Source organism: Athene noctua, chromosome 1 (assembly GCF_965140245.1).
Source record: "Athene noctua chromosome 1, bAthNoc1.hap1.1, whole genome shotgun sequence".
NCBI classification, from domain to species: domain Eukaryota; kingdom Metazoa; phylum Chordata; class Aves; order Strigiformes; family Strigidae; genus Athene; species Athene noctua.
The window spans coordinates 28,015,657-28,031,223 of record NC_134037.1 but is presented as its reverse complement, the minus strand read 5'-3'; the positions used below and the strand labels follow the sequence as shown (position 1 = coordinate 28,031,223).

At 39.6% G+C, this 15,567-nt stretch overlaps 1 protein-coding gene across 1 annotated transcript in view; it reads right to left on the bottom strand.

Moving 5' to 3' along the window:
* Nucleotides 1-6,388: 6,388 nt before the first annotated feature.
* Nucleotides 6,389-15,567, bottom strand: part of LRRC1 (leucine rich repeat containing 1) — a 101,709-nt gene continuing 92,530 nt past the window's right edge. Inside the window, exon 20 of the mRNA XM_074895766.1 lies at nt 6,389-6,957. Within this exon, the coding sequence (XP_074751867.1) occupies nt 6,805-6,957 (153 nt within the window). The 3' untranslated portion in view covers nt 6,389-6,804. The remainder of the gene's footprint in view (nt 6,958-15,567) is intronic.

Below are 15,567 nucleotides of genomic sequence, written 5' to 3'. Positions count from 1 at the left end.
TGATCTTTCTCTGTTGTGTGTTTGGGACTGAGCTATCCTAATATACACTCATGCAGAGTGTACTCACCTTTTCTAATATCAGAACATGTAATCTTATTGGATTTTTGAAATGCACAAAGAATTGCAAAACTTTCAGCAGGCACTATGAGCACCCCTAAGCACAAGAAATGACCCATGAGTATCTAAGGTGGAGCTAATACCTATAAAGATGGTGACTGTGGAGTCTGTTCGTTGACTGTAGAAGAATAACCTGGCTCTGGTTCACAGGAATAAAGTCAGGAGACCAGTATTAGAAACCGCAGCACTGGGGGAACCTCTTGGCAGCTCTGCTGCAGATGCCAAGGTTTATAACACACCCTCCAGTTGCCACATCAACTGGGCTCATGTTGTCTCAGGGTTGATTCACACACAAGTCTGGTTCTGCATGTACCAGCAAGGGAGAGGGAAGCACGACTACACAGAATCAGACAGAAAATGTTTGCTACTGTTAAACAAGAATATGCTCTCTGGTCAATCTGTGGTTCATTAAGAAATACATAATCCTTTGTAAGGGTGAGAGTTTAAGCATCTCACTAAATCCCCAGTAAAGAAAACACATATCCTTTCCCTCTTTTCCTCTCAATACATTGGTAAAAGAAGACTCTTCTAAAATAAATAAATAAATTTATAGATAAATGAATAAATAACTATAAAAACCTTTTTCACCTATCATTTTTCAACTGTCTGTGAAAATTACATCCAAAACTAGGCACACTCATTTTTATTCAGCTTGTTTCTTGATAGATTCTATACTCACATGATCTTTAGAGCCTTGGGTAGGAAGAAAAGGCAGTCAAAGAAATCACACAACAGTCTATACAGTTTACATATGAAAAGCTGACAAAAAAATCCCAAACCATAGTGTTCCTGTTCTGAAACATTCTTCCTAAGAAAGAAAAAGTTACTCCAGTGACAGTTATTTTTTAGTCTCTCTTTTACCTTTGTTTTCATAAGCATAAGGGAGCCAGCAGAAGAGTAAATGTGGCAAGGCAAACACAAAGAACCAGTCAAATCTACAAGGGCTGCCATAGTAGAGGGAATAAATATGAGCTTGATGTCATAAGAGTAAAAATACACCCCACTGCATCTCCTGGAAACGCTAGGTTAAAAGGAACAAGAGTAAGCAACATAATACCCAGAGGAAAGCTGCAGTTCCCGCTCTTCAGCAGGAAGGCAAACACTGTTAAGAGGTCCGTATCTCCAAAATCTTTTCTGTGAGGCTGAAACTTATCCCTGTGCCAAAAGATTTGCATAATGCCTTTGCACCACTTAATGTCCTCAAAGGAGGTCTTCAGTGGGAAGACAGCAGCTTATATCACACTGCTGCTTACATTACCAACCATTCCTGCAGCGCAGGTGAAAGACCTGAAGAACCTGCAGTTCCATTAACCTGTCCATTTGCAATGGCTTTAAATCATAGACAAGAACCAGAGCATCTGGAGTGGGCTTATTCAGCTGCGTGTGCTTGGTGTGCTTCCCAGCCCTCTCCCACCAGCGGCTGGGATACCCTGGTTGTCAGCAGGATCCCAGACAGCAGCTCCCAGGGGACTCACTTCCTTCTCATGCTGGGGAACAGATACCCAAGCCAGTAAAAGATCAGACTGTCAGTGGTGCCGCGAACCAGCAATGTAGGACTCGAGACATATGTATGTCCATACAAACTTACACCAGCAATGGCAGATTTTATCTGGAGTTTATGCTGTGTGCAAATTCACTCACACTAACTAACCTAGAACTTAATCTTCAATCATGTTTATACTCTCTACATCCAGGATCTTATATTGGTTTTATTTGTCAGCTCACTCACGGGAATGTCAAAGGTGATCACTATAGAAAGATCCAAAGAAGTGACTACGAAGCCACTTTACTCATAGTAATTCCAACATAAGATGCTGATGACAGTATGTAGTTTTACAAGTGGGTTTTCCATCAACATTCTTGTAAAGGTGTCTAATAGCATTCACAAGAAAAAATTTCCTTTACCGTGTGGCTACTACAGCCTGAACAGGAGAATCTATTTTAAAAAAAAAGAAAGAAAAAAAAAAGGTGAAATTTAAAATACCAGGGTAAGGAAAGATCTAACTGCTCCATTTCTCGTGAACTGAAATTTGTATTCTGGATGCATCATGCTGCTGACTGTGCAAGTGCTATAGCGTTTCAGCAGACTGCATTGGAGGTGGTAAAGAAAGCAAAAAGCTAAGAATGCAACAGAATATGACAGCAAACTTCATGCCATCATGTTGAAATCAGGAAGCACAAGAAACACCAGATGCAGGGTTCTTCCATAGACTAAATGCTAATATATAAGGACCCTGGAGATAGTTTAGAAAGGCTGACATCACCTTACTATCCACCACACCCTGCTCAGCAACACTAAACCCGAGGAAAGACCATGATTCTAACTATATGCGAATTTGGTTTTATATAATTATGGGAATACATTTCTTATTTCTACTTAGAAATAATGGCTATTCTATGTCAAGGACTTTCTAAAACAGTAACTGTGTATTTCCTGTTTTACTTTGCAAGGGAAAACATAGTACAGGTGCTAAGCAAAAAGCAAATGTTGTAGACATTGCCTAAACTACTGTGCTATTTTCAGTAACTTCTTTGTATTATAGTCTCTTGACACCCATTTCTCTTCTCAAAGCAGGACCTAAAAAGAAGCCAAGAGATGAAGTTGATGGGGAAGGGAGGATTGTATTTTTTTTGGTAAGAGGCAAGTGTTGAATGTCCAAAATAGTAGTATTGTGTAAATAAAACCATTTAAATGGATGTATTTACTGTGCTCACTTGATCTGCTGTTTTGGGAGAAGGAAGCAAGTGACCATCATGATGTTTGTGTGTTACTCTCAGCTGTATTTTCACTGATGCGGCTACTGTAATTCTTTTACTTTGCACATTTTTACTTTCAGCCTGACTCGGCTGTAGCCTGGGGCTGCCAGCCAATGACTGTGTCACATGTCACACATCTGCACCACTTCTTTCTTAAGCTGGTAGCTTTTATTTGCCCAGCATCAGACACACCATAAGCATTCAACAGCCAGAAGTATTAATTCTGACCCTTGATGTGCTCAATCGCATTATACTGGTTGAAAAACATCTATTTAAGTCACATATGCCAGTTAAAAAACCCTCAGACTAATACAGAAATCATATCCAGGGTGATTTTTAGAGGTCTGATGTGGAGAGGGTTTGTGTCTCACACTTAAAGTCAAAAAGTTAAAAGAAAAAACAAGCACAAAACTCAGTAGGCTCCCTCACTACTTGTAACCACCAGTCCAGCAGAAGCCACAAGTTAAGCTTTCCAGGTTATTTCTGGTAGCCACCCTTCTCCCAGCCCCAGCACGCCACGCCAGGCAGCATCCCCTGCGTTACTCCAGCACACCCACCCGAGGTCACACGCACATGCCTGGAAAGGTCAGGACCTTGGCAGCAGTTTTAGCCGGGACTTCATGACATGTTCCTTGAGAAACAAGGAGCACGACGAGCCGCCGGGAGCGTACAGGGAGCAGGCTTACCTTCAGGCAGCCAGGAGCAGAGGGCGGGAAGCTGATCCTTAGGCGAGGCGGGTGCACGCTCCTGCCGCAGCACCCAGCGGCTGCTGCTGTCGCTCCCAGGCCCAGCCGCCAGCTCTGCCAAGGCTCACCGGGCGGGAGGCGGCTGGCGCGGACGGAGGGAAACATCAGAGGCACCGCAGGCCTCTGCTTCGCACGTCATACAAGGAGCAGGAGGCTGCTTGACAGATTTTCTCCAGAGGGGCAAGTTTGGATATGTTTGAGGTTAAAACCAAGAAAGATTATTTCAACATTACAATAAATTGATTCTGAGAGCTCTGAGCCTTCTCTAACATGACAGTCCTTGGAAGCTGTAAGCACTTTCTTTTCTTCCTGGGTCTTTTAAGGCAACTGTGTTAAAGTGGACTATCATTGTGCTGGCAAGGGACGTCCTACATCTGCTGTCTCCCAGCACAAACAGCAGTGCAACAACTGACTTCTTTTCTCTTGGATATCCATTGTTTCAGCTATATACACGATGTTCCTGAATATTACTGCTATATCCCAGCAAACCAAATTATTCCAGGCTGTAAAATGTATTTCTATAGTTGCATCACAATAAAAATCTTCCCTTCCAATATTTAGTGGTAGTTTGCTTTGCCTTCCTCCACAATGACGGACATGGCAATGATGAGACACGGCTAACAAAATGCATCGGGAAAGCACTAAATACCTTCTTAGCTATCTTTTAACTGATGTGGCAGCTGGGAAGAAGGAGAAGTCAGTTCCCCACGGGAACAAGTGACTGTTCCATAGTGTGGCAGAGGGCTTTTTCAAGGCATCTCCCAGGTCAGCAGGAAGGGAGAGCACAGGATATGAGCTGTCATTAACAGACCCTCCCATCACGCCTTTTCCACCTTCTGACTCTGCCCATTCTTATCAAATACCAAACCTCAAAAGACATTACTCACTGCTGATAAGGACACCAGCAGCTGACCTCCACCTGTGCCCCTTTTGCAGAACAAAAGTGAAACATAATCACCTTCCTCTGCATTTTTTTGCTTAAGCGAAGCCCGAATAAATGTATAGCAGAGGCTTTCATTGATATTTTTTGTAGGGTTGCATGCCCATTTACAAAACTATTGATTTGTCAACGTGTGTTTAATTTTTGCCATAGAGAGTGCTACCAGCAGAAGTTTATTCCCACAGCAAAACTCTCTACACTGCAATATGAAATTTGCCTTGAAAACAAATTCAGTTGAAAAGGACAGATAAAGATCCAAGTGTTTAACAGTTATCTGATGCTGACAGCATGTGGTTAAGACCACGTAATTTTGATAGCAAAGATTTTGACTTCCAAGTCCTAAAGAAGAATCTAAAACATACACCTGTGCACATGGAGAAAAAAGAATGAAAAGGCAGAGTTCTCAACAGAACTACTTTATTTCACTAACTCTCAACTACAACTTATTCTGCAGCCCAGGGCTGGTTTGCAACAGAACAATGAGTTTACTTTTTCTGCAGTCTAGTGAGATGCAATAAAGCCATAATAAATCATACATTACTGGCTGGATTGCCAAAGCATTTATGGGCTCTGAGCTTGGTATTTTTGCAATACGCATTGATCAAACATTAAGTCATGGGAGAATAGCCCTGTTTATTTGGAAGGAAGAAAAGGGATGGGAAGCAAATATTGAATATAATTTCTTTTATCGACATAATTTAAGCTCATTCAAATTTGAATGTTTATACACATAATAGTCTTTATTATTAAAGCCATAGCAGATTCTAAAGCAATGTTCACTTTGCAAATGAATGAAAATTATTTCATATTCCTATAGCTAATAAATTATCTTCAATTAAAATGCTGATGTACAAGATAACGAAAAAGTCACAGTGAATGCAGTTGAGAGTCAAGAAATATCTTGATACCACAGTGTTATTGCAAACCTATTTTTTCAATATAAAATACCCCTTTTATGGGTGGGAGATATTCTTCTAACTCTGCGACAGCCATACTATCCTGAGAACTTTCTAATTCCTGAAAAGTCAACTACCAGCATTCATTCAAGTGAATGATCACCTGAGAAATCTTTCAGAATGTGAATAAAAGATGAGGATTTATCAGGTCACTGAGTTGTGCTAGATTATTTTTACAGGAGAAAAACCTGTATAAACATCATAAAAACCATCATGTGCTAAATGTTACACATATTAAAAAAAAAAGTCATGACACCCCACTCTAGCAGGGCCAGACCCCACCTGAGTTAAGGCAGCACTGTGTAATCCCAAATAAAGATCAGTCCCAAAAGGTTATTCTTAAGCACCTCAAAATGAAAGAAGAAACCTGAATAGCAGTGAAGAGGATTAAAGGATTGAACACTGTTGTAGAATAACATTTGGTCTTAAATGCTTACCTCATATATGTGCATATATATACACACACACACACATATATCTCTATACGAAACACTGGCATATCACAGTAAGGCACATTTAAGGTGTTCTGCTTATATGCAAGTCAGGAGAAGAAATAAGAGTCTCAGACAGTTCCTCAAGCGTAAGAAATTGCTTCTCAGTTCACTCTCAGGTGGATAGCTGCATAAGATGCCTCCTGCATTTAGGTCTAATAAAATGTAACTTACAGGTCCTGTTCAAATCTGATATATGTTTGCATTACTGATAAGCCTGAAGAAACTATTCTTTCTTACGCTATAATAGGATACAGAATTCCAATGGAAATAACATTTCTCTGTGGGGAAAAAAAACAACACTATTTAAAAGACAGAAAGGATTTTTTATTCTCATAGAAAACAACATTAAAAGGAACAATTCAAAGGAACCTGGGGGTAGACAAAAGGGTGAGCAATACAGACAAAATATGGACTCAAGATTTTTTAAAAAAACCCTAACTATACAAATGTTTTCAGTGTTTCCAAATGGGTAAAGTACCTTCTGAATAGAAATCAGCTGCTCTTTCCAGCATTGCATTTAGGTGCTGTAGGACACCCTTACAAGTGGCTATTGAAGCACACGGTGACATTCACATAACCTCACCCAGCACATTTTGTTACAAGTGCACAAGTTCTGGCCGAAGGAAAGTTCAAGGCAAAGAAATACGAACAGGTTCTTCTCCCCCAGCTCAAATCCATCCTCCATGTAATGTTTTTTCCTACAAATAAGGCATAGCGGTTCAAGTACTACATTAAAAGTAATTGAACAATGGGAAAGAAAACCACCCATGAACTCTTTCCAGAAAAGTACTTTATTAGGGAGGATAAAAAGCACTGTTCAGACAGTCCGAATAGGAATGGCCTTCTGCGCTGTCAGGCTCCTCGGGCTCAAAGTCATCTGGGTCGGGGGGCAACTGGTCAGTATCTTCATCGGAAGTGGAAGGGCGTGTGAGGATTATCCGAGGTATCTTCAGCAAGATGTGAAAGATTTCAGAGAAAAGAGTCAGATCAAGAGCAGGGAAGTGTTTAAAGGGGCTATTTTATAAGGACAGGGGAAGCAGATGATGAGAAAAACATGCGAGATGTAATGCCGTGGGGCTTCCTGACAGGTTCTATGCCAAAGACTGCATTGATACTTAAAGCAAAATTGAGATAAATTGTCTTTTCATCTCATTAGCTAATTTAAAAAAAAATACAACATAGGAAAAAAGAAAAAAAATAGATAAAAAGATCTTTAAAAACTAAGGACAAGTAAATATGAAGAATATACATCTACTTTTATTTAACTCCATTACTCATTAAATTCATGCACCTGAAAGCAATAAAGGATTCATTAAGGACCATAAAGCATATAAATTACTGATCTTGAAAATGTGCATATTTTGGCTTTTTGCTGACAAAATATATTTAAGGGAAAAATTAAGACAAAATATCACTGTGTAACTTTGTTAGTTAATAAATACGTATACATGAATTTGATTCATACAAATTTTTTGGCCAAGAATTTTGTGTTCTTTGAGAACTATATTGTAACATTTAAAAATTAATTTAAAGGCTGTAACTGAGAAAAGAGGATGTCAGATTTTTAATGTATAGCCAAATAATGTATCAGTAATGGTTGTATCAATTAATGCATTATTACAAATTTAACTCTGATGCACAAAGTCATCCTATTTTTTACTAATTTTCAAAAAAAGTTTAACATGTAATGAAAACAGATATAACAGTAAGTCAATATATCTAATGAGCAGGTAATATAATAATGTGTAATAAATATAATGTCCATCTTACCAGTAGTCTGAATATTTTCAAGAAAGGTAGTATTTCTTATTTATCAGCTACTTTGCTGCATTTCTTCACACTTTATAAGAATGTTTAATGTTGACACAATTCAATTGTTTAGATATTATTTCCTTGCTGTACATTATTAAGAAATGACACAAGCACACAGGTGCTTCGTGGCTGTTCAGCTGGCCAGCCAGTAGGTTTCTTCATTTAAGTAAAATGATTTATTCCCCAGGCTCCATTGACTGCGTTAGCTCTGACTCCACTGACTCTCAGGGGGCCTGGAACCCACCTAGCTTGCACGTGCAAGCAAATGCACATCCTATACGTACAGGTGGTATACTTGGTCATACATTGAAATCCTGCCACCTCAAAAACTAGTGCAGAGGTCTATGCCCCTGCAGAAATCTCCGGCTTTGCATTTCATTGAGCTCTGTTCAAAGCCCAGGGAAGACCCTTCTTTGCATATGGTGCCACTCAAAAAAGACACGCACATTTCTCCAAGACCAGTCCTTCATTTTTAAATTTTTTAATTAATTATCTGTATCTGAAAGAACCCCAAATCTGAGATTGTAACAATATTGCTAGAGGAACAAATCCCATAGGATGCTTGGTTCTGACACAAATAGTCTCACATTTCTCCCAATGGTCAATACATTGCAAGCTGTAGTTAGGCTCTCACAACTTTCTGAAAAACTCATCTCATTTCCTTGATGACACTCTCTCTCCTATGCCCACGGTCTGAAAGCCTGCACACCTCTAGCACCTGAGCTGCAGTGGAGCCTCTGGAGGACATCCCCTCCCTGCCGGCAGCACGACCCTCCTACCAATGCCCCTGGTTAATTCCCCATTAGATGACCACCTGCCCACGGGTTCATGCTTCTCCAACATTTGTACGGTAACTGTATCAACCGCTTCTGGGAAATAAATGTTGTTGAGGGAAGTCTTTCATCCAGTCTTTCATGCTGCTGCAGATAAAGAGGAACCGGCACCAAATGACCGACCAACTTCCTACAGTGGAGGACGAACAACATCTCATCCCAGAAGTGCTGCAAAGGCTGGAAACCTGCGCTCCCAAGAGGAGAGCGGGCTCAGCTCTGATCTACAGCAGTCCCTCTGTATCCTCTCCAGGCAGATGAAAGCTCGCATGTACACCCACTCATGCTGATTCAGAGACATACTGCTGAGTTTCTCTAACAAACCAAGTATTCTGGTCCAACTGCAGCCACATGCTGTCCCTCTGCTTTCTGCACACGTCCTTGACCGCTCTCCCCTCAAGCCTCATGCAAACCCATACCACTGCTGTCCCCAAACCCACTACTGTGGCCAGTTGTCCGGCTCTGCTCCCACCTCCCCAATGGGACATGGAGGACCCCCAATTTCCTCACAGCTGAATCACAGGTATCAATGGCAAAACAACTCTTGGTTGTGGATTCTGTCACCTACACAACTGCAAATTGAGAGCAAATCTAATTAAGTAATAGAATATGTATTTGTACAAGATCTAATTCAGTGAAAAGAGACTCAGGCCTCTGGTTTCTCTTTCCTATCATTAAAAGTTACAAGTTAATCTCCTGTAAAAAAAAAAAAAAAACCAAAACAAAAACAAAACACCCCACCAAAACAAAAAAAAAAGCACAAAATGGATGTCAGAAACACACATCATAGCTCTAACCACAGTGGCATTTCCATCTTCACTCAACTATCCCCTAGGAACCCAGCAGTCTTTCTGTCACTGCTTTCACATTCACCCTGCCTCCAGGAAAATCACAATCTAAGCTTTATCAGCTTCCTTTCCTCTTCCAGTTTTGATTTTTAAAAAGTAACAAAACTCAACAACTCTAAACTTGCATTATCTTGTGTTCAATCCTTTTCTTAAGTCCGGTGCTTCTCTTCCCAGAATCCCAGGGGGATTTTACCCTTGCTTTCAGATTTTCATGCTTATCTTCATTGACTGCAGCTTCACACTACTAAACAGGCAAGCTTTGCTCTTGGAGCTTTTCTTTAATATTCATATTTGGACATACATTTCCTGGTGCATCATGACTGAGGGAAGATAGAACATGCAAAAAAAATGTCACAGCAAAGAGAAGCAAACTATTTCCGCTGCCCATGACAGACAGGGCAAGACAGAAACATTTAGGATGGAAACAAGGAAAATCCTTCCAGCACAGGCAGCTGAGGCTTAAAAGAGTCGCTTGCCTAAGGCATGTAGCAAGGTGTAGAATTTAATCTTCTACTAGTAACTCTTCAGAATAAATTGATCCTGGTGTAGGAGGACAGATTATCCAGGATCCTGTGTTGTTCCATTGTTTTACTCCACTAGTTTTTACTGAATAGTGTCTGAACTTGTTTAAAAGATTTCTGTTGAAATCGCAAAGTCCTCCTACTCACTTTCCATCATCATGCACTCATTATTAAAATAATACCTGAAGTACCAGTCAATCTCAAACCATCAAAATATGTAGAATGCTTTTTCAGAAAAATGTATTACTAATCATTTGAAACAAGTTACTATTTTCATTTATTCCCCTGAAATTATATTTTCAGTGCACAGAAAGTAAAATTCACAAAGGACATGTCCTGTACCAAAACCAATGTGTTCACATAGTGAATTTCTTTCACTACCTTGTTTGTGTCTTTCCTACATTTTTTCAGCATGAACACTATGACTTTGGACACTATAAAGATACACTAAAAATTTTCATTTTGTTTAAATCAGGCATAGCTAGAAATCAAATTATTTCAGACACTCTTACTTAATTGAATTACCACCCTCCATTGAAAGTTGGAGTCCTTCAACTACTAGTCCACTGCAAGAAACAGTAAAACAAATCCATCTAAATAACCTGGGGCAATTCAGCTGTGGTCTTTGCTGCAAAAGTTCTGTCGTATTGAAACAGGATAGGAACAAACCCACAACTAGGTATGATGCTTCAGCTGAAAGTATCTTCTTAAAGCATGATAAATGTCTTGCCAACCAGTTAACATCCAATAATTTTTAACTTCCTGTTGTGCACATATGCTTTCCTTTTCCACTTCTAATAAAAATGTTTGTCCAAAAGGTTGCAGAACAGACCATAAAGGACAGTTCATTATGTCTTTTTATAACCTTTTCAAAACCAAGAACAAACCCCATCACCTTTTTTCTCTTTTAAAAGCCTTCCCCTTCCCCTGATTCCTCCCCCCCCCAAATCTTAGTGGAAGAAGAAAGCTCTCAACGCAATAGTCACAGCTAAAGCCCAAGCTTCACATGAAAGGCATAACCATCAGCAGCAGGGCAAAGCATGGCTGAGAGCAAGGCCAGCCATTGGGGACAGGCTACAAATCAGGAAGTGATATGACACATGAAAAGCCCAATTTTGAAAGAATAGAGGTAAGGAAAAAGGATTTTGATTGGCTTTTTGGAAGAAAACCAGTCATATTTTTAACACTAATTCAAACAGAACACTTTCTAAAGAAAATACTCCCCAGCTAGAAAATACCTCTAATAGGAAAGCCTACCTAGTTCAACTCCATATACCTAAATAGTACATATTTTTGAAATTTGACTTAACAGCTGATCTTCACTGACACCAGTGCTAAGGCTGGTGGAAACTGGGGAAAATAAAATAATCTACCCAGCTGAGAGTATTTACAAGGGTTTATGTAAACCTCATGAATGTTATGATTTCATACTTAATTTTACCTCTTTTGTCATCACTGGTGATGGCAGTAGAATTTTAGACTTGAACAACAGGAAATTCAGACTTCTCTCTAAGCAATGAAAACATGCTAGATGCAAAAGGTTGCATTTGATCATGACTGTATTCATAGAAGAAACTCTCTAAATCAAATTCAAAGTGAAGGAGGGCACTTAGTCATGCCTAAAAAAATGTTACACAGATGGATTTTTAAGTAATAGTTTTAAAAAGAAGATGCCAAAATGGATCCAACAAGAACAGCAGAGCATGGGCTGATCAACTGCTGTACGGTTCAGACCAAACTGGCATCTGGTGGCTTTTTAAATGGAAGATATGTGACGTTTCACTCCAACGACAGAGACAACAGATAAAAGCAACCTTCTTCCCAAGAGAAAACATACAGGAAATAGAAGGTAAAGAAGGGGAAGAGATTTAATTAATTCCTTGTGAATTTATTACCCATAAGCAATCTCTCTGCCAGGCAGAAGGGGGCAGAGCAGCCAGCATGCAGCACGGAAGGCAAATGGGGCAGGAGGCAAGGGAGGCATGACAAAAACACCTAATGCGCAGTGACATGTATGAAACCGTACGAATTTGCAAACCCCATCTAGGCATTCAACACAGCTTCTCTTTTATAGCATATTATTAGGAACATTTTAACCAGCGTGTGTTTTATGGTCCGCCATCAACACTCCTTGTCTCAGAAATCCCTGGCTGCATCCCTTTCCCCAGCACGTTACAGTGCTATTTCACTGCTTTTGAGGCCTGTGGCCAAGCTGCAGAAATTGTGAAGTCAGGTGGAAAGAGAGATATAAACCTCTCCCACACACTGAGGAACATAAATGGTCAGACACCAGACCTCTGCCAAAGGAAAGCGGGATGGCCCATGCTGCTGTGCTCAGGGAGTGGCTGGCTCATGCCAGCACCGTAATTCAGTTTACCCTTACACTTGGAGCAGCCACATGGCTCTCAAGCACTGCCAAAGACTTGCACCTGAGCTTTGCCACTGTGTTTTTGAATGTGCTGCCTTGATTTTGCATGCAGCAGCCCAGCGAGGGCTCTGAGCAGGGGCTACCCCACCAGCCCATCCCTATTTCCTGAGCTCGTAGCTCTTCCCACACTGTGACTGGTGATGTGCTCCAAAATCTAATTCAGTTCATCATGATTTCCTGGAGGTTTGATGCACCAGACAAGTGCCGCTGCAAGTGCTTCTCCCTAAAATTTCCTCTGGGAATTTCCTTCTTCCTAAAATTTCCTGTGGGAATTTTCTAGAAATTGATATATTTTAGAGGCCAGGTTTAAAACTGGTTATTTTCTCCAGTACTTGTTGGAATAGCAAGAGAATACCTTGACTGTTTTATCTGTTTCCCAGTGTGTAGTAGATACAACATTTTGACATGACACATTTAGAGTGAAGCTCCTTTCTGTTCTTCCTGTCCATCAGTTCAATGCCTCCCACGGACAATGCACAAGGCAAGGAAGGAGAAGTTCAGTCAAACTCACCATCACATTTTGTAGCAGACAAAAATGAAAGATCAATGTCTATTCTGTCAAATCTGCAATGCCATCAGACACAAAGGGCTTTTATATGAGTCAAACTGCTTATGAAAATTGTTCTTACTCCATTTCTTTAATCTTAGAATGCACCACTGGGTAGTGACTTCCCTGACATTGGAACGTGATACACAGATTTTCATTTAAGTGCTTTCTGTGTCATCATTTATGGCCTCATGCTATAAAAACACTGAAGAAAATGCATCGCTTTGATCACATTTGGAGACTTAAAAGGTATGGCCCACATAAGCTGTGCTTCCCACAGCCCAAGTTACCAACCCTTTGATTCTGAAGAAAGCTCATCAGTCCCATGAAAGCCAATGGTCATACCTGAATGCCTGCAGGAATTCAGTACAGCCTCCTTCCCTGCTGAATTCTCAGAGTCCATGAGGACACCTTTCACAAGGGAAGATGTTGCTGATCATTTGTGTGGTTGTTCAAACATTCATCCTCTCTTATTCTCAAATATGTCCTGCAGCATGGTTCCAGGTGCCTTGCTTGAGTCTCCTTGTGTCTTGGATGTATTTTTGCGTATATCGACTGCAGTGCTTATACTGTCTACCATATGATGAGTCTACTTTGTAGATTTTTCTTCTTTAACTTTGAGGTATTTGAATAGGGTATCTTGAAAAAATCAGTTAATGACTTTTTTTAAAGGTTTTTCCTATTTGGTATTTTTAATTACAAGCTCTGCAAAATCCAAGAATTTAAAGTTTTAAGTGAGTCGATTCTGAACAAGTCCTGTGAGGAAACTACTTAAAAGAAAGAGAGAGAAAAAGATACACTGTGCAAGTAGAAGCATTTCTTTGAGCAGGAATTTAATCCCAAACTCACAAATAAATTTCCTAACCACTACACTATGGAGGTAAATATAGCGCCTGTACCACACACCTTTCATCTTTTATCCTGACTCAGAAATACTGAGTTACTTAGATAAAAGCGGCATCAAACTAGCAGATGAAATGGAGAAGATCACATGGCAGATGGGTGCTTACACTCCGCTGAAGCTCACACGATCAGTACAGGGTTAGTTAAGCCAGCAAGGTTGTGCATGAGCTTCTTCACAAGTGTGTATAAACCTACACAAGATGCAAGGCAGTGAGAAGTCAGACTCCTGACATTTAAAACTCACATACCTTGTCAAAATAAAAAAATAATAATACACAAATACCAACACCCTTACCTGACAAGATTAAGATTGATGAAAATGTTTTAGAGAAGACAAAGCAGTTCTTCGTAAAAAAAACTTGAAGACTGAAATATTAGGTCATATGGTGTTATGGGAACAGGTCAAGCAAACACTGTCTGTGAGCAAGGTCTTTACTGTTTGAAACGAGTTTCAGAAGAAATCTGTCTTTGATGATGACAGTGACATTCTGAATCCCACTTTAGTTATCTTCTTTTATAGTCTTCTCTGACCTGAGTGTTCTACTGGTTTTGCTTTAAAATCGAAAGAAGTAAGACCGTGACTAAAGAAACAAGAAAAAAGTTTTACTATGTTTAAGTTGTGTGATTACAATTTTCTAGCATGGCTAGAACTAACCTGCTCAGATGAATAAAGGGTTTGATAAGATTTTTAACTGGTATAAAGTGCATCAAGAGTTTTTCCTGCAAAATCTGTATCAGCTGGAAATTAAGACAGATCTGCTGTGACTCCCATCCATGTAAGGTTTCTCATGACTTGCATCTAAACATGGAGGGAGAAAGGCAGAAAACCAGCAACCTACGTATTGTGGGAGCACAGTATATATGTTTATTCACTTTCTACAGGCACAGGAGCATTTCACTTTCATCTACATCACAGGTTCTAGTACACTGAAGCTGTCTGCTTTCTCACCATACTTAGGAACATTCGATATCTTTGCATTTTTAACAGAACAACCAAAACATTTGGTTTTATCAACTTGAAGAAGATATTCAGATTTTTCCAATGTTGTAAGTTTCTTTTACACAATCACTTTTAATTGATAACTCTTACTTTAAACTTACTTGAAAATTTTCATTATAAGTACACTTGTACACCTGGTGAAAAAAATTAATTGAGGAAATTCCCAGGGCAAAGGCATACAATTAAAGAAAATAAAATGGTAAGAATTAAATTGAAGTACTAGACTAAAATTTTTAAGAGATTAAAAATATTTTAATTACAAAGTATTTAATATCCTCATGATATTGATAGCCCAAAAAATGGATCAAAGAAGATGATGTGGTGATGCACGTAATGAGGTGATAGAAGATGCTGAAACCTGTCAACACTTTCCATTCAGTCAGACAAAATCCACTGGGAGTTTCAGTCTGAGCTTGAATGAAAATATTTTTAATGGAGAAAGATTGTGCAGAGTTGGTTCTATGTCTGAGAGGATGAGTAGAAAATAAGGAGCACAGGGCAGAAGACAGAAATATAGAGAAGTGGAAATACTCCAGATTCTAAATTAAAGTTCCTTCTGTTAGTCAGCATGGGGCACTATTGGCAATGTTTGTTCCCTGATTTTTTTTTTTTTCTCCCTATAGTTAGACATGCAATATTTTACACACAGTCTACATGTAGATAGCCAT